The 18139-nt window shown below is 54.1% G+C and overlaps 1 protein-coding gene across 1 annotated transcript in view; it reads left to right on the forward strand.

The window, feature by feature from the left end:
• The window catches only part of CFAP74 (cilia and flagella associated protein 74), a 57556-nt gene that overhangs the window by 19491 nt on the left and 19926 nt on the right, over nucleotides 1-18139 (forward strand). Inside the window, exons 14-17 of the mRNA XM_047082407.1 lie at nucleotides 2039-2105; nucleotides 2474-2563; nucleotides 10020-10184; nucleotides 11332-11494. Of these exons, the coding sequence (XP_046938363.1) occupies nucleotides 2039-2105; nucleotides 2474-2563; nucleotides 10020-10184; nucleotides 11332-11494 (485 nt within the window). The remainder of the gene's footprint in view (nucleotides 1-2038; nucleotides 2106-2473; nucleotides 2564-10019; nucleotides 10185-11331; nucleotides 11495-18139) is intronic.

The following is an 18139-nucleotide window of genomic DNA, read 5'->3' on the forward strand; positions in this document are numbered from 1 at the left end:
TCATTCTTCTCACGTTCTTGTGTCTCTCGCCGTGTCTGCTGTAGTGTCGCTCTTTTCTCCTGCTCCGGAGCATTTTGCCTTTGGCTTTAAGAAGGTTTCTTCTGGTTCTGCCAGCTTTTTATAGACGGGTCTGCAGGCCCGAGACGGCCCAGGATGGCTCCCCACCGCCCGTCCCCACGGCCTCTCCCTGTGATCCGCACTCACTGACCGTGGGACACACTGTTCTCTTCCGGGGGCTGCTTGTGGCTCAGACGTGGGATCTCTGTTCCCCCTTCTCTCTTTCTGCCAGCTTATCTGCAAAGGCGCGTGTGGGCAGAGCGTGGCCAGAAATTCCTGTGTGTCACTAACTGATTCTGTCCTGCATTCGTGCTAGAGGCACAGGATTTACTTGTGGTCTGCTAGTTTTTCATGTTGATCTGCGGGTCTCTGTGGGACTTGGGGCCCAGACTCGCAGTATCAGCCCCCCGGCGTCCTGAAGCACTCCTCCCCAGGACCGGGCTGGGGTCTGATTGGCGGCTGTCTCCCCCCCCAACCCCCCCACCATGGAGATTATCACCCTCCGTCTGCTGGTTTTTGTGGCTGCTGCTGGGAAGGCCCAGCCCTGGGTCGTTGTCTGGCTTCCCGTGTGGTTGCCTTCAGACTCCCTTGTCCCTGAGGTCCGGCAGCGCCTCCGCGGTGTGTCAAGTGCGGGTTGATCTGCTTAGACGGGCTTAGGGCTCGCTGAGGATTCAGACCTCCGAAAAAGCCTACACGCTTCTCAGCCCCACCCTGTCCTCCACCCCTGAAGTGTGTGCTGTAGTATTTTCTCGAATCCAGCACCCCACTGGCCCTTCTCTCTTTGTGTCTCCAAGAGCCTCGTATTTCAGTGGCCATACTTCTTGTTTCCGGAAGCCTGTACTCTGCCTCAGGTCAGCAGCCACCGGACACTGTCTTCTTCCTTTGTCACCTCTGTGATTCTCTATTTCCATCTTGGATAATTTTGTTTGTCTTTAACTTTTTTTACGTTTATTTTTGAGAGACAGAGTGTGAGCAGGGGAGGGGCAGAGAGACAGGGAGACAGAATCCAAAGCAGGCTCCAGGCTCTGAACTGTCAGCACAGAGCCCGACGCGGGGCTCGAACCCACGGACCGTGAGATCGTGACCTGAGCCGAAGTCGGACGGTTCACCGACGGAGCCCCCAGGCGCCCCACCATCTCTGATAATTCTAACATGACATCTTTGAAAGTCTCCATTCAACCATTCTCTTATCGGAGGCTCTTGGAGTTTGGCCCTGCCGTCTGCATGTGCGTGGCTGGCTTACACGTGTCCTTTCCAACCTGGGATCCCCATCTTCTCACCGGGGGGGGCTCCGTCCCCTGGAGTCTCTGTGATATAGTATCCAAAAGCTTCCCTCCCCGCTGGAGAAGTTTTGGATTTCTTCTGCCTGGTATGTGGGGTCATTACCAGGCAAGGGAAAGCAATTACATTAAATTTTTAGCTTGTGTATTTCTAATCCAAGCACCTTAGGTAAAATTCAACCTTGTGAAAACACACCTCATGTTAGCAATTCTCTGGAAGCTGCTTTTCCTCACCCAGGATCCAGACCAAGACAGACCGACTGCCTTTGAGTCTCCCTGTGAAGCGGGGGCTCTTTTCCTGGCTCCTTCACTGAAAGTGGGGTTCAGAGGGTGCCAGCTGTGTGCAGGGTCCGTGCTAGCCCCCAGCTGGCTCCCAGCCCTCACGCTAGTGTTAAAACACGAGGCCCTTGGTTCCAGACCTGACACCGCATGTCCCCAGGGAACCGCGGCCACCGCTTGGCCCCTGGCATCCGTTCCCTCTGGGGACGCGCCTCACTCGCCCCTTTACTCACTCTGCACACATTCAGATGTTATTCGAGTGTCTCCTGGGGCCTGGGCACTGGGGCACAGCACCCAGGATGGGCGGGGAGCGCTCCAGAAGGCCCACTTGGTGCCTGCTCAGGGCCGTGGCTGTTGGGAAGTTCCAACAGCGCCTCCCCCTTCAATCTGATGACGAGCCCCATGGATTGTTGTGCCTACAGCTTTGACCCCCCTGGTCCCATGTCAGCCGGGATGTCCTGCGAAGTCCTTGTCACCTTCAAGCCCATGGTGAGTGTTCCAAAAGCAGATGATGCGCAGGGATTTTTCTCACCCGTCGTGAGTGGGTGGTGGGTAGAACGGGGTCTCTGCAGACACAGATGACGGGGGAAGGACGCGAGGGCCTCAGCAGGGGTCACACACACCCCTGTGCCACTTTATCTCCAGGCACATGCGGCATGTACCTGACATTGGTCGCAATTAGGGGCCTGCGCTGAGGGTTCGTAGCCAGCAGGCGAGTCTGTAGGTGCTCTTGGGTCTAAGTGGGGTGTGTTAGAGTGTTCGGACGGGCCCAGGCCCAGCCCGTGGTTGTAGAGACACAGCCCGTGTCCCTGGGCAAAGTTACAAATGTTATGGTGCTTGGGTGTTTTATTTTTTAGATAAACAAGGATCTGGAAGGAAGCGTCTCATTTCTGGCTCAGACGGGTGGATTTTCTGTTCCACTGAAGTGTTCCACGAAGAAGTGTATGGTAGGTTCAGGGACGCCTGAGCTGGGTGGGGCTGCACCGTGCATCCTGGGTCTGGGCCCAGGTCCGAACAGCTCAGGTCAGGCTGGGGCCGACCCGGGGGTGGATCGGAGCACGCAGGCCGTTCTGGGGAGGTAAACGCTCACATTGACGCTGGAAAGTGGGGTGCCGGGGCGGGGGGTGGGGTAAATCCCGTGCTGTGCAGAGCCCAGGTCACAGGAGACCCTCGGGCCCATCTCAGGAGATGCTGGTCCCCTCAGCAGCTCTGGGGTGTCCCCTCGATTTCCCTTTTAAAGCGTGGTCACCAGGCTGTGCGTTATGCCCCCAGAACCGATAACTCAAGTTTGTACCCTTTGACCCCTTTTCCCCATTTCAACCGCCCCCCTGCTTCCTCAACCACCACTCTGCTCTCTGTGTCTATGGGCTTGACTCCACACCTGTGTGAAGCCACACAGAATTTGTCTTTCTCTGTCTGGTTTATCTCACCTAGCCCAGTGCCCTCAAGGTCAATCGGTGCTATTACAAATGGCAAGATTTCCTTTTTTTTTAATTCCACTGTGTATATGCCCCACCTTCTTCCGTTCGTCCATTGACAGACACTTAGGTTGTCCTCACTGGCTGGTTATTGTAAATAATGTTGCTGTGAATATGAAGGTGCAGACAGTGGGGGTCCCCTTAGTGGTTTCATGTCCTTTGGACGTATTGTCAGAGGTGTGATGGCTGGGTCTAGGGTAGCTCTGTTTTAACTTTGGAGGAGCCTCCACACTGCTCCCGAGGGGCCGCACCAGCGTGCACTCCCCACAACAGTGCACGGTCCCCCCGTCTCCACATCCTCGCCGACACCTGTTGTTTCCCGTGTTGGTGATTGAAGCCAGCCTGACAGGTGTGAGGTGGTCGCGCCTTGTGGCTGTGAGTGGTATTTCCCTGACGATCCATGATGTTGAGCATCTTTCCATGTACCTGTTAGCCATCTGGATGTCTTCTTTGGAGAAATGTCTATTCAGATCCTCTGCCCAGTTTTTTTTTTAATTTTTTTAAATGTTTATATTTGAGAGAGACAGAGCATGAGCAGGGGAGGGGCAGAGAGAGAGGGAGACACAGAATCTGAAGCAGGCTCCAGGCTCTGAGCTGTCGGCACAGAACCCGATGTGGGGCTTGAACTCATGAACCACGAGATCGTGACCTGAACCAGAGTCGGATGCTTAGCCGACTGAGCCCCCCAGGCACCCCTTTAATTTTTTTTCTCTTGAGAAAGAGAGAGACAGAGCATGAGCTGGGGAGAGGCAGAGCAAGAGAAGGACACAGAATCTGAAGCAGGTCCCAAGTTCTGAGCTGTTAGCGCACAGCCTGACGCGGGGCTCAAACTCACAAGCTGTGAAATCATGACCTGAGCTGAGGTCGGACCCTCATCAACCACCTGAGCCGCCCAGGTGCCCCTCTCTGCCCAGTGTTAATCAAATTGCTTGGTGTTTTGCTATTGAGTTGTGTGAGTTCTTTATACATTTTGAATTGCAAATATTTTCTCCCGTGCCAGAAGTTGCCTTTTCGCCCTATTGGCCTTTGCAGTGCAGAACTGGTTCTTTTTAAAGCTTTATAATTAATTTTTAATCTTTACTATTGGAGTGGAGTTGACACGCAGTGTCACATTCGTGTCAGGCATGCGACAAGGGATTCCGCACCTCCGTCACCTGGTGCTCGCTATGGTAAGTGTAGTCACCACCCATTCTTCTTTTGATTAAGAAAATTTCAAACATAAGGAAAAGCAGGAAGCACAGCACAGTGAACGCCCGTGTGCCGCCTGGATCCCATCTGTTGGCATTCACCACATTTGCCTCGTCTGTCTGTCTGTCTGTCTTGCTGACCCACTTCCAAGTAGACCAGCAATAGCGTAACACTCAACACCGCACCCTCGCAAAACTTCCACACGCATCTCGAAGAAGGAGGTTCTGCCACAGAAACCGCCACGTCATCGCCTCTCCCGAGCGAGCAAGTCAGCGCCGAGTGCGGTGATGCTACGGAACAAAACCTCCTACGTCTAGCAGCTTCTCGCAGCCACAAGCGTTCCGGCTCACGGTCACAGACGCGCCGGCGACTGTGGTTTGGCCGACCCGGGCCGGGCTCGGCTGGGCGGCTGGCTCCAGGCTGCAGGTGACGGGGCCTCCTGGCGGGAGCCTCTCGCGGACGACGGTCGTCGCCCAGGCGACGAAGGCCAGCCACACGAGCACATCTCACACCACTCTCGTCCCCTGTCCTAACGATGCTGACTAAAGCAAGTCGCGTGGCAGCGCCCTGCGTCGGTGGAGCAGAGAAGCCCCCCGTCCCGGCCGCACGGGAGGGCGGGCCGAAGGAGGGAATGGATGAGGGCGACCGCGGTCTGGAATTCTCGTCCGGAACGTGAGCACTCCTAACCAGCGCCCGTTCCCGGTCCACGCTCACGCGCGCCAGCCGCCCCGAGCCGCCTCCTGTGTCTTCTGCTCTGTCAGCCGGGCACTGGCGTGTGACTGCTGTGTTGTTGGAAGCCATTCCCTTTTCTCTCTTCCATCTTTCGTTGTGGCAAAACACACGCGGCGCGGAGTGCACCGTCTTGGCCGCGCAAGGGTCCGCGCTTCAGTAGACTAAGGACATTCACGACAGGCAGGCGCCGCCCCCATCCTTTCCGGAACTCTCCCACCTTCCGGAACCCAAGCTCTGTCCTGTGCCGCCCTCTCCGCCCCCGGGCGCCTCCTCCCCACTCCGGTCTCCAGGGATTTGAAAGCTCCAAGTGCCTTACATAAGTGGAATCACGTGGCACTTGTCCTTTGTGACGGGCGTCTGTGGCTTAGCACGTGTCCTCAGGAGCCATCCGCGCGGCAGCATCGGCCAGCTTGCTTCCGTCATGTTGCCCCGTGTTTTCACGCGTCCCTCATTTCCTGTGTGGCTGTCTTCTTTTGTGTTCAGTTGATTTTTTTATAGCGAAATGTTTAAGTTCCTTTCTCATTTCCTTTTGTGTTTATGCTGTAGCTATTTTCTTTGTGGTTACCAAGGGATTGCGTTTAACATCCTGAAGTTAAAGCATTCTGATTTGGATTTATAGCAGCTTAAATTCGGAAGCCTGTGAGACGTCCGCTCCTTTACAGCTCGGTCCCCACCCCCTTCAGCTGTTAATGTCACAGGATTGCATCTTTGTGACCGTGTGTCCAAGACCACAAACTAATAATGTCTCAAATGCATTAGTCTCTTAAAACAAAACGTGGAGTTACAAACCAAAGTGATGATAACATTAGCTTTTAGACTAATACCTGCTTTAAAAAAGAAAGTATTAGACTGTGAAATCATGTAGAAAATACACAGTGCGGTTACAGACCATTGTTACAAGAGCTCTAGCTTCTATACTGCCTGTGTGCTCGCTTCGATGGGGCTGTATTTCCCCTTAATGCTTCGAGCGACTGGCTCGTGTGCAGGAGCGTCTCCTGCAGGGCTGAGTGCCCACGGGGCTGTTCATCTGGGAATGTCGTGGTTTCTCCCTCACTTTTGAAGGACAGTTTTGCTGGAGAAGTGTTTTTGGTTGATGCTTTTTCCTTTTGGCCCTTTGTATACACCGACCCACTGCCCTCTGGCCTCCGAAGCCCCTGAAATCTCGCCGAGGCCTCGCGCGCTGGGTCACGTCTCCCCTGCGGCCCTCGGGAGTCTCTCTGTCTCGCAGCAGTTTGATCATGACGCGTCTCGGTGTGGGTCTCTTCGGATCCATCTTACTTGGAGTTTATAGAGCTTCTTTGATATTCATATCCCCGTGGGAATTTGGGGCCAGATTCCTCCTTTTCTGCTCCTGGGCCCCCTGTGATGGGACACTGGCCCACCCGCGGTCCCATAGGCCCTACTCGCTTTCCTTCAGACTCGACACCCCCGTTGTCCTGTCTTCAAGTCCCTGAGTCTTTCTTCCCACCTGCACTGGTGCTGCCACCAAGACTAGTCTCCTGGTGACAGATCTCCCGGTGATGGACCTCCAGGTGACAGAGTTCTGGGTGACAGGTCTCCTGGTGACAGCTCTCCCAGCGACACGGCGGCAGATCACTGTGCCTTGTACCCGGGCACGACAGGGATTGCCACCTGCCTACAGAGCAAGGCTGCCCCCTGCAGCCCCTTCCTCCATGGGGGGGACAGGTCTTCGGTGACAGCTGTGCTTCCTCTGCCCGGGGCTCCGGAGGGAAGGCCGCTGATGTTGTTTTCTGCATGAAGCTGTTGCTTCTCATGTTCTCCCTCCTTCACTAGTGCTCCGTGTAAGGAGGGGTTGGAACAATTATCATTCCCAATGGCCGGTTAGCTTCTCTTTTTCCTGTTTTCTTGTGGACTCGTGGGTTTTGCGTGCTCTGCATGTTCCGATCGTATGGTCTCCGTTCTCAGCACTCAGGTCGCTCCGCCGTGGCCGTGGCAGCCCTGGGCCCTGCCTGGGTTCACACACGGCCCGAGTACCGTGGCCCGCATGGTGGCAGCCCTGCCGGGGGCTGCTGAGCCTCGCTGAGACCGTGGAGAGCCAACGTCTGCTGTGGCCTCCCGCACCCCTTGCCGCGTGCATACCCCCTTCTCGCAGTGGCCCAGGCAGCAGGGCTCGCTGGGGACAGGCCCCCAGAAGGAGCACGTGCGTGCCGGAGTCAGGATTCACACATAGGACCCAGCGGGGTGCTCCCTGCGTGGTGTGGCCTCGGGCTCCTTTCTGGGCAGGCCCGGAGGGTACTCACCTGCTGGCCCGGCCCTTCGCCAAGTGCACACGAGGCCAGCGCCCTCCAGTCACACACCCAGCTCGGGTCGGAGTGCCTCTGGCCTCCACCAAGCCATCAGGTGGAGCTGCCGCGACAAAGGCGCCCTAAGCAAGGACTCATCTCTGCCTCCGATGCGAGGGTCTGGGCTGCGCCGCCCTGCCACCCTCCACAAATGGCTTCCGAGGCACCATCCCCCTGCACCAGCCGGAAGTGACCGTCGCTGGTGAGCCCTGGCTGCAAGGTAGGCTGGGCAGTAGAGTCTTCCCAGGGCGGCTCTGTGTCCCGCTGACGTTCAGGGCTCCATCATGCACAGGAAAAAGGGAGAATGCCCCGCAGTGTCGCCCCCTAGCCACGCGGTCGCGTGTCATCACCTGTCACCCCCCTGCTCAGAACACGCCGGCCTCTGCCCAGGCCCTGCCTGCAGCTGTGGGAGCGGCCACCCTCCCATCCTGCGTAGATGTGGCTCCTGGAAGTCTGGTGACCTGTAACCAGGAGACGGGTCACCTGCCACCTACTCCATACACACGCACGCGCGCTCACACATCCACATGCAGACGCACACCCATGCACACACGTGCACACCCACGTATGCGCACAGGCTGCTCCGTGTCTGGTCTGTGGGAAGCTCTCGTCTGTCTGCCGCCTCTGGTCCCGCGGGGGCAGAGAGGAGAGTGGGGCCCCTGGGTCTCCAAAACTGGCGGCCAGAAAAGCTGCCCGGGGTGGCAGGCTGCACACGACCTTCTTAGCCAGCGCCCAGATGGCCAAGATGCCCATGCCCACGAGGGTGGGGGGAGGTGTGCCCTGGGGGATGTGCCTGCACCACACTGATCTCACCGGGACGGCAGCCTCGTCCCCAGACCCTCTGAGCCTTACTGTGTCCACTCAGCCCCACAGCGAGGGGTGTGGTAGCTCGGCTCGTTTTTAAATGACTTTATTTTCGAGAATGGCTTTGGCGTTAACACAAAACATGCGATTCTGGCTGACTCCCCACCCAGGTTGCCCCAGAAACATCTTATGTAGTGTAGCACGTTTATTAAATTATTAACCAGTGTTGACGCATTAGGATGATTATTAGCTGGAGAAGACACGATATTCAAATTCCCTTAGATTTTACCTCACGTCCAATTTCTGTGCTGGCGTCACACCCCAGGAACGTGGCACGTTCCTTATGCTGCTGTTTTGCCGTAGGGTCTTTGCGGCTGTGACAGTTTCTGGGACTTTCTCTTTGTTGATGACCTGACGGTTTGGGAGGGTGCCAGGCAGTTGCTGTGTAGAATGTCCCCCGCTGGGATTTGTCCAGAGTTTATCTCATGAGTAGACTGGGGTGGCGGGTTTCCGGAAGGCCGCCGCGGTGGTTCTGGCCGAATCCCATCACGGGCGCGCACTGCCACCCAGCCTCGCGCTGTGACGTGGCCTTCACCGCCTGACTTCTCACTGTGACGCTTCTCTGCCGTCCTCCCGCCAAATCGTGCTCCCTGGGAGGCCCGGGGCCGGGAGGACTGGACGTCCCGGTGAATCGCTTGGAACTCTTCTGTGAGGGCCACTGATCTCTTCCTCGTTCATTAATCCGTAAAATCGTTGATTTATTTCACTCTCTGGACCAGAACCAAATACAACTTTCTGTCGCTGCTCACACTTTTCCCGTCCGCACCGTGGGAGCAGTTTCAGCTCCCCGTCCCTCAGGCGCACGGTGACGCTGTGCTCAGAGCATTTCTCGTTGAGGACTTCCGTTCTTGCCAGACAACGCCCAGGGCTCACGTGCCCATCTCCTGTGCCAGCCCTGGAGCGAGACCTCCAGCAGCCCAGTTCCTCGTTCCAGACAGGGCGTGAGAAAGTGGTGCGTGCACAGGTGTGCCCGCTGCCGGCACGTCGGCCCTTCCACCTGCACCGACCGGACCAGCCTCTCCCCTTGCCTACCTGTGAGCTCCTGTCCGATAGCGGGGGCGGGGCTCCTGCACCTGCTGCCCGCGCCCCGGTCGCCTTCAGCCCACAGACCCCACTCTCCCCCGGAGCTGCTCAGCTCACACCTTTCCCGACTCTCTGTCATCAGGCGCTTCATCAAACTGACCGAGCCAGATCGCGCCCCTGCGCCCACACACGGTTGTCCCCGCCGTCGCCCTCCCCTCCGAGGGGCCGTCTGTGGCCGCAGACAAAGGACAGGGACACGGCATGGTCTCCCAGGGCGCCTGGTCTACAAAGGGTCGCTCGCTGCTGTGCTCTGTGGTTTGGGCAAAGCTGTAATGACGCGCGGTCACCACTGGGTCACACGGAGTACTTTGACCGCCCCCCCAGATCCTCTGTGCTCCGCCTGTTCATCCCTCCCTCCCCACAAACCGCTGGCATCCCCTGCTCTCCCTACTGTGTCCTGAATTTTGCCTTTTCCAGAATGCCACACAGTTGGAATCATGCCGTATGCCCTTTTCAGGTGCTTAGTGATGTGCATTTGAGGTTCCTCCGTCTTTCCAGGGCTTAATAGCTCGTCGCTTCTCAGCTGACTTGACTGTTCAAAATTTGGACTCAGGAGCTCCCAAATTGTCACGGTTCAAACCTATGATTTCTAGGACGCGGACCCTGTTCCTGGGGTGTGCAGAGGCCCCGCCTGGAGCCAGATGCTGACCCCGACCCGGAGCCCAAGTCCCCAGGGCCGCAGGGCCGCGGGCGGGAGAGGAGGGCTGGCCGCAGACTCGGCGGCCGCTCTGGCTCATCCCTGGCTCTCTTGGCAGCTGTCTCTTGACAAGGAGCTCATCGACTTTGGCAGCTACGTGGTGGGTGAGACCGCCTCCCGGATCGTCACGCTGACCAACATCGGAGGTCTGGGCACCAAGTTCAAGTTTCTTCGGGCCTCAGAGTCCTGTGAGATGGACGTCTCCCAGTCGGTCGCGAAAACGGTGAGCGTGTGGCCCGCTTCCGATCAGTAGCCGCGGCTACGCAGCCAGGGGCACGGTGTGATGCCGCCCCCGCCCACGACACAGTCCCGGCAGCGTAGAGCTGGTGGTGAGGGGGAGGAGTCTGTCAGCGCAGGGCTGGAGGAGAAGGGGGAACAGGGGTGCCATCGTCAGGCAAAGTGGGAGAGACTGGTCTCCGTAAGGAGGACACCTGGAGCCACCTGGCAGGTGCGGTGGCAACGGGACACTGACCCCTCTTGAGTGTGCGGTGACTGACAGGGCGGTGGCCAGGAGCTCCAAGCCCGAGAGCCACAAGGGTCCACCTTTCTCCTGACGCACGTGTCAGGTCCCAGCACGGGGCGGGCAGGCCGGGAGGACCTTTCCAAAGGGGCGAGGTGAGCCGCGGTCTTCTCCTGGGAAGGCTGTGCAGACATGCTCCTAAGTGAAGGGAAATAGCCTGAGGGACATAGGTGGGACCCCATCTGTGGAGGCAACTTCTGTCACAGCCAGGGGACGCTGGGAGGTCTTTCAGGGGTGTAGGGGTGAGGAAGGGTGAGAGAAACTTGCCACAGGAAGCCCTGAGCTGCTTTGCAGTTGGGTCCACTTGTTAAGGGGTCTCAGGAAGGACCCGGAAGTATCTCCCCTGAGGGGGGGCAGGACCGATGGGGTGGGGGCAGAGGTGCGAGGGGCTGGGGGTGTGAACCCAGAGCAGGGCGAAGGGGTGGTGGGTGAGGCGGGGGGCGCAGGCCGGGCCAGCTCTCAGGCCCAAAGGCGTCGGAGCCGAAGCCGGGAGAGTGTGGACACGCGGGTGGAGGAGCCAGGCCTCCCAAGGGAGGAGGGCACACAGTGCGGCGAGCCGCGTGCCAGAGCCCGGCACACGGCAGAATTCACGACTGGGTGTCGGTGTCCACGGGGAACAAGGAGGAGCCAGCCAGCCTGGGCTAGAGACAAGAGAGGCGGGGGCCGGCCCTGGGCCCCTGGGCAAGGAGGCCCTGCTGTCATCTGGGTGCCTGGCTCGGGACAGAGTGGGAACTGGCGAGGGGATCACGGTCGGGCTTTCCACGTGGCCCCCCGACAACGGGGGTCTGGGCAGTTGAGTGGGAAAGGCAAGCAGGAAACCGCCAGTGAAAGTCTCATGTTCTCTTTTTAGAGCAGTCTGTTCACATATGAAGATAAAGGTATTTACGGTAAAATCACCACCAGCTTTTCTGAGCAAAAGATTGAGGGCAAGGAGTCCCCTCCCATAGACATGACAAGCCAGAAGGAGTCTGGGAAGCTGGACGGCAAGAAGCAGGAGGAGGGGCGCCCTGCAGGTGAGCAGGGGTGGGGGTGAACCGCGTTACGGAAGCACATCGAGCGCCCGCCGGCCTCCTGGGAGGCTCTGAGGAGCCCACGCGCCAGAGGGCTGGACTGTGTGGGGTGTTTCTAGGGCTTCGATGTTAAACAACAGTGTATTAGAGTGTGTGTGTGTGTGTGTGTGTGTGTGTGTGTGTGTGTGTTCAAATAAACACTGCTTATGGAGTGGATTGACATTTGTAGTCATAGTTAAGCTAACGTAACGTTTAAAGGAAATCCCAGCCTTGGACCACCAGGTCGGCCACAGCAGGCTTGCCTTCCTTGTGGCTCTTGGGGGTCCTTGTTGGGACAGTTGAGGAGTCCTGCTCCAGGGGTGTAGCAGCTGGGTGGAAGGCGGGGGGGGGGTGTGGAAAGACCCGGAGGCTCCGCTGACTGGGTCATGGGGGCACAGGGCTGTCTAGGGCCACCCCGAGCCCTGCTGGTACAGGAGTGCCTCTGACAGGTGAGGACAGTTCACAGAAGAGCCGGGAAATAGGCACCACTCCCCCCAGCCCCGGGCCGGTGAACTGGAGGAGGAAGAGCACTCCCCACAGGCCTGGCCTCGCCCCGACTCGCCCCCTTCTGCACCAGCGACTACCGTCGGGATGGTTTCCATCGCCTCCCTGCCTCCCTGAACAGTTTCATTCAGCACACATCCAGAAATGGCAGGATTCCTCCTGTTCCAGCCTCATAGAAACAGAGCCTCGGGCAGCCTGTTGTGGACACTGCTGTGTAAGCTGTTCTTTCTGTTTCCGCGGCTGCGTGCCACCTGCTTCCGTGAACACACCTCGAGTCACAGACCCGCTGGCCCTCGTCACGTGTGGGGACTTCAGGGTGTGTGGCGGCATCCCTGGGACCACAGCTCCCTGCGCGTGAGCGTCTGCGAGGCGCACCCGCTGCTCTCCTGCTGCCTCTCTTCTTTGCCAACGTTAAGTTCTTTTTCAACGTGTTTGTGCCGGTTCAGACTCCCACCAGCAGTGGTGGGACCGAGCAACCCAGCACAGCTGCCACCAGCCTCTGTCTGTGGAAACCGACAGTTGGTTCTCAAGTTCTTATGGAAACCCCAAGGACTTTAAATTTCCAAAACAATTCCAAGAAAGAACAAAGTTGGAAGACTCAGACTACGTCATGTCAAGATTCATCTGAAGCCACAGTGAGAAGACAGTGTAGTGCTGGCCAAGGGAGGGACACGGAGACTCAGTGGAACAGAACAGAGTCCAAACACAGACCCACGCAAACATGGCCAATCAGACTTCACTAGGGATGCACAGGTAATTGCTCGGAGGAAAAAACAGTCTTTTCAACGAGTGAGACCTTAACAGATAAACATATGTGGAAAAAGTTAACCTCCATCCAGTCCTCATGCTATAAACAAAAATTGCTCAAAATAAATCATAGACCTAAATGTAAGACCTAAAACTATAAGCCTGCAAAAACAAAACATAGGAGAAAATCTGTGTAATCATGTGTTGGTCAGAGATCTTTTAGAAGTGACATCAAAAACATGATTCATGAGGGGCGCCTGGGTGGCTCAGTCGGTTAAGCGTCCGACTTCAGCTCAGGTCACGATCTCGCGGTCCGTGAGTTCGAGCCCCGCGTCGGGCTCTGGGCTGATGGCTCAGAGCCTGGAGCCTGCTTCCGATTCTGTGTCTCCCTCTCTCTCTGCCCCTGCCCCGTTCATGCTCTGTCTCTCTCTGTCTCAAAAATAAATAAAATAAAATAAAAAACAAAAAAAAAAAAAACATGATTCATGTTTTAAAAATTACAACCTGCTTTGGAATGCAGCAAAAGTGGCTCTAAGAAGAGGTTTATAGCAACACAGGCCGACCTCCAGAATCTAGAAAAGTCTCAAACAACCTAACTTTATAGCTAAAGGAACCAGGAGAAGAAGAATAGGCAAAACTCAAACCCAGCAGAAGGAAGCAAATAATAAAGATTAGAGCAGAAACAAATGTTCTAGAAACTTAAAAAACAATAGAACAGATCAAGGAAACCAGAAGCTGGCTCTTTAGAAAGATGAACAAAATTAAGAAACCTCTAGCCAGACTCACCAACGAGCAGGGGTGGGGCGGCGGGGACCCAAATAAATAAAATCACACACGAGAGAGGAGAAATAACCACCAACAGCACAGAAATACAATTATAACAGAATATTATGAAAACCTACAGCCAAAAAATTGGACAACCTAGAAGAAATGGATAAATTATTAGAAACATACAAACTACTAAAACTGAAGCAGGAAAAAATAAAAAATGTCACCACTCCAATTACCAGCAAAGAAATTGAGTCAGTAATCAGAAAACACCCAATGAACAAAAGTCCAGGACCAGATGACTTCACAGGTGAACTCTACCAAACATTTAAAGAAGAGTTAATACCTGTTCTTCTCAAACTGTTCCAAAAAATAGAAGAGGAAGGAGAACTCTCAAATCCATTCTATGAGGCCAGCATTACCCTGATACGAAACCAGATAAAGACGCCATCGAAGGAAAGAACTACTGGCCGACGTATCTGAAGAACACGGCTGCAAAAATGCTCAACAAAACTCTAGCAAACCGAATCCAACACTAATTAAAGGAATCATTCACCACAATCAAATGGGATCTATTCGTGGGTTGCAGCGGTGGTTCCGTGTTCGCAATCAACGTGATATGTCACAGCAATAAGAGAATAAAACCCATATGATGGTTTCAATGGATACGAAAAAAGCATTTGACAAAGTACAACATCCATTCGTGATATTAAAAAAAAAAAAAACCCTCTGCAAATAGCTTTAGAGGAAACATACTTCAACATGATGAAGGCCTTACATGAAAAATCCACAACCAACATCATCCTCGGTGGGGGAAAATCTTGAGAGCTTTCCCGCTAAGGTCAAGACCAAGGCAGGATGCCCACTCTCACCACTGTTATTTAACACAGCAATAAAAAGAAATAAAAGGCATCCAGATCAACAATAAAGAAGTAAAAATTTGACTATTTGCAGATGACATGATACTTTTATATAGAAAACCCTGAAGACTCCACCAAAAAACTGCCAGAACGGATGCACAAATTCAGGATACAAATTCAAGGTACAGAAATCTGTTGCATTTCCATACATCAATAATGAAGTTGCAGAACGTGAAATTAAGAAAACCATCCCATTTATAATTGCACCAAAACAAATAAAACGTTGATGAAAGAACTTCTCAAGATGTCACAGGGAAAGACATTCCACACTCATGGGTTGGAAGAAGAAATACTGTTAAAATGTCTCAATTACCCAGGGCGCGCCTGGGTGGCTCAGTCGGTTAAGCATCTGACTCTTGATTTCAGCTCAGGTTATGATCCCAGGGTCACGGGATCTGGCCCCGAGTTGGGCTCTACTCTGACAGCATGGAGCCTTGGAGCCTGCTCGGGATTCTCTCTCTCTTTCCCTCTGCCCCTCCCTTGCTCACGCTCTCCCTCACTCTCCCCCTCTCAAAATAATAATTTTGTAAAAAAATAATAAGTAAACATTTTTTAAAATATGTATTAAAAAAATGTCTAGGGGCGCCTGGGTGGCGCAGTCGGTTGGGCGTCCGACTTCAGCCAGGTCACGATCTCGCGGTCCGGGAGTTCGAGCCCCGCGTCGGGCTCTGGGCTGATGGCTCGGAGCCTGGAGCCTGTTTCCGATTCTGTGTCTCCCTCTCTCTCTGCCCCTCCCCCGTTCGTGCTCTGTCTCTCTCTTTCCCAAAAATGAATAAACGTTGAAAAAAAAAATTAAAAAAAAAAATGTCTATACTACCCAAAGCAAACCACAGATTTAATGCAACCTCCAGCAAAATGCCAATAGCATTTTGCACAGAATTAGAACAAGCGATTCTAAAATTTGTGCCGAGCCGGAAAAGACCCTGCGTAACTGAAGCAATCTTGAAAAAGAAAACCAAACTGGATGCCTCACAATTCTGGACTTCAAGTTACATTACAAAGTGGTAGTAATTACAACGGTATGGCACTGGCACGGAAATAGATGCTTAGATGGATAGGATGGGATGGGATGGGATGGGATGGGATAGGATAGGATAGGATAGGATAGGATAGGATAGGATAGGATAGGATAGGATGCCACAAAATAAACCCACAACTATATGGTCAGCTAACCTTTGACAAAGCAGGAAAGAATGTCCAATGGAATAAAGACAGTGTCTTCAGCAAACGGTGCTGGGAAAACTGGACAGCGACGTGCAGAAGAATGACACTCGACCACTTTCTTACACCAGACCCAAAAATAAATTCAAAATGGATGAAAGGCCTAAATGTGAGACCCAAAACCACAAAAATCCTAGAACAGAGCACAGGCAGTCATTTCTCTGACACGGATCATAGCAACATCTTTCTAACGATGTCTCCCGAGGCAAGGGAAACAAAAGCAAAAATAAACTACCGGGACTTGATCAAAATAAACAGCTTCCGTACAGCAAAGGAAATCAGCAACAAAACTAAAAAACCTAAACCTACCGAATGGGAGAAGATATTTGCAAATGACATACCCAATAAAGGGTTCGTATCTAAAATCTATAAAGCACTGATACGGCTCAACACCCAAAAGACAAATAATCCAACTAAAAAATGTATGGAAGACATGAACACACATTTCTCCAGAGAAGACATCCAGATGGGCAACTGACAACGTGAAAAGATGTTCAACATCACTCATCCTCGGGGGAACGGACATCAAAACCACCATGAGATGTCACCTCACACCTGTCAGGGTGGCTAAAGTCAACAACAGTTGTTGGCCAGGATGTGGAGAAAGGGGACCCTTTTGCACTCTTGGTGGGAATGCAGACCGGTGCAGCCACTGCGGACAACAGTATGGACGTTCCTCAGAAACTTACAAATAGAACTACCCTACGACCCAGCAATTCACTACTAGGTATTTGCCTAAAGAACACAAAAACACGAATTCAAAGGGGTACATGCACCCTGATGTTTACAGCAGCATTATCTACAATAACCAAATTATGGAAGCAGCCCAAGTGTCCCTTGACTGATGAGTGGATAAAGAAGAGGTGCTATATACGTACAATGGAACTTTCCTCAGCCATTAAAAAGAATGAAATCTTGCCATTTGCAGCAACGTGGACAGAACCCGAGTGTATTATGCTAAGTGAACTAAGTCAGCCAGAGAAAGCAAATACCGTATGATTTCACTCATATGTGGAATTTAAGAAACAAATGAGCAAGTAACAAAATTTAAAAAAGAAACAGGTAAACCAGGAAACAGCCTCAACTGTAGACAACACACCGATGGGGTGTGGGAGGTGCAGGGGCGGGGGTGAAATAGGGAATGGGGATTGAGGGGTGCACTTCAGATGAAGAAGTAAAAGAAAATAATTCAAAAATAAAAATTAAAGCGATAGGGGCGCCTGGGTGGCTCACCTGGTTAAGCATCCAACCTCAGCTTAGGTCATGATCTCATGGTTCATGAGTCCAAGCCCCACATTGGGCTCTCTGCTGTCAGCTCAGAACCTGCTTCAGATCCTCTCTCTCTCCCTCTCTCTCTCTCTCTCCCTCCCTCCCCTGCTTGCTCATGCACTCTCTCTCTCTCTCAAAAAAAATAAACACCGAAAAATAAACATTATATATATATAACAAAAGTTGTAACTTGGACTTCATCAAAACTAAACATACCTGCTCTTCTAAGGATACTGTTCAGAGAATGAAGAAGTAAGCCACAGTTTGGCAGAAAATATTAGCAAATTACAAGTCTGGTAAAGAACATACCCAAACTACGTAGAGAACTTGGAAAACTCAATTAGAAAACAAATAACCCAGTGTATTCAGAGAGAGAATCCCAAGCAGGCTCCACACTGTCAGCACAGAGCCCAATGCAGGACTGCATCCCAAGAACCGAGAGATCACCGACTGACCCAAAATCAAGAGCCGGACACTCGACCGACTGAGCCCCCCCCCGGGGTGGGCGCCCCAGCTGTCCTATCGAATGGCGTCTTCACGGCAGAATCGCAGAAAGACCTTCTCACACAAGAGGAATCAGCACCTGCTTTCAGGGGCCTTCCCGAGAAACGGCCAGCCTGGGTCAGAACGCTCGCCCCACCGGTGGGGAACATGGCAGCAGCTCGCACACAGACAAAACGAACTCACTGGCGATTAGGCTGTGACATTTGAGAGGCGATATCGTAGACCTTCAGGCCTCGGTCCCTCTGCTCCACCGGCCACCAGAAGCTCCTCCCACCCCTAGGCCGCACCCCAGCGCCTCTCCCCTCCCTCTGCATCAGCCCTCCCCTCTGCAGGGCCTTTCTGTTCCCCCCCTCTGAGCCCACTCTCCTGTCCCCAGACCCTGAAGGGCTGGCTCACTCCGTCTTCTGCTCCGACGCTCAGGCCGCTGTACCCCACGGACCACGCCCACCCAACTCCTCTTGCCGGCCTGCCCTCCCTTAGCCGGGGTCCTGAGCGACTCCAGCCCCCTCCCGCCCCCAGCCTCCAGCTGCTGAGGCCCTGGTGGCCGCTGTGCGTGTCCACCGGGGAAGCCCTGCCCCACTCTGCCCCTCCTGCACCACCGGGTGGCTCCTCCTTGCAGGGCAGGGCCAGATGGAGGGCTGCAGCCCCGCCTAGGTCTTATCAGAAGACAGGGGGG

This window comes from Lynx rufus, unplaced genomic scaffold, assembly GCF_022079265.1.
Source record: "Lynx rufus isolate CCGP_SWC_20201006 ecotype Redwood Valley unplaced genomic scaffold, mLynRuf1.p SCAF_2, whole genome shotgun sequence".
NCBI lineage: Eukaryota > Metazoa > Chordata > Mammalia > Carnivora > Felidae > Lynx > Lynx rufus.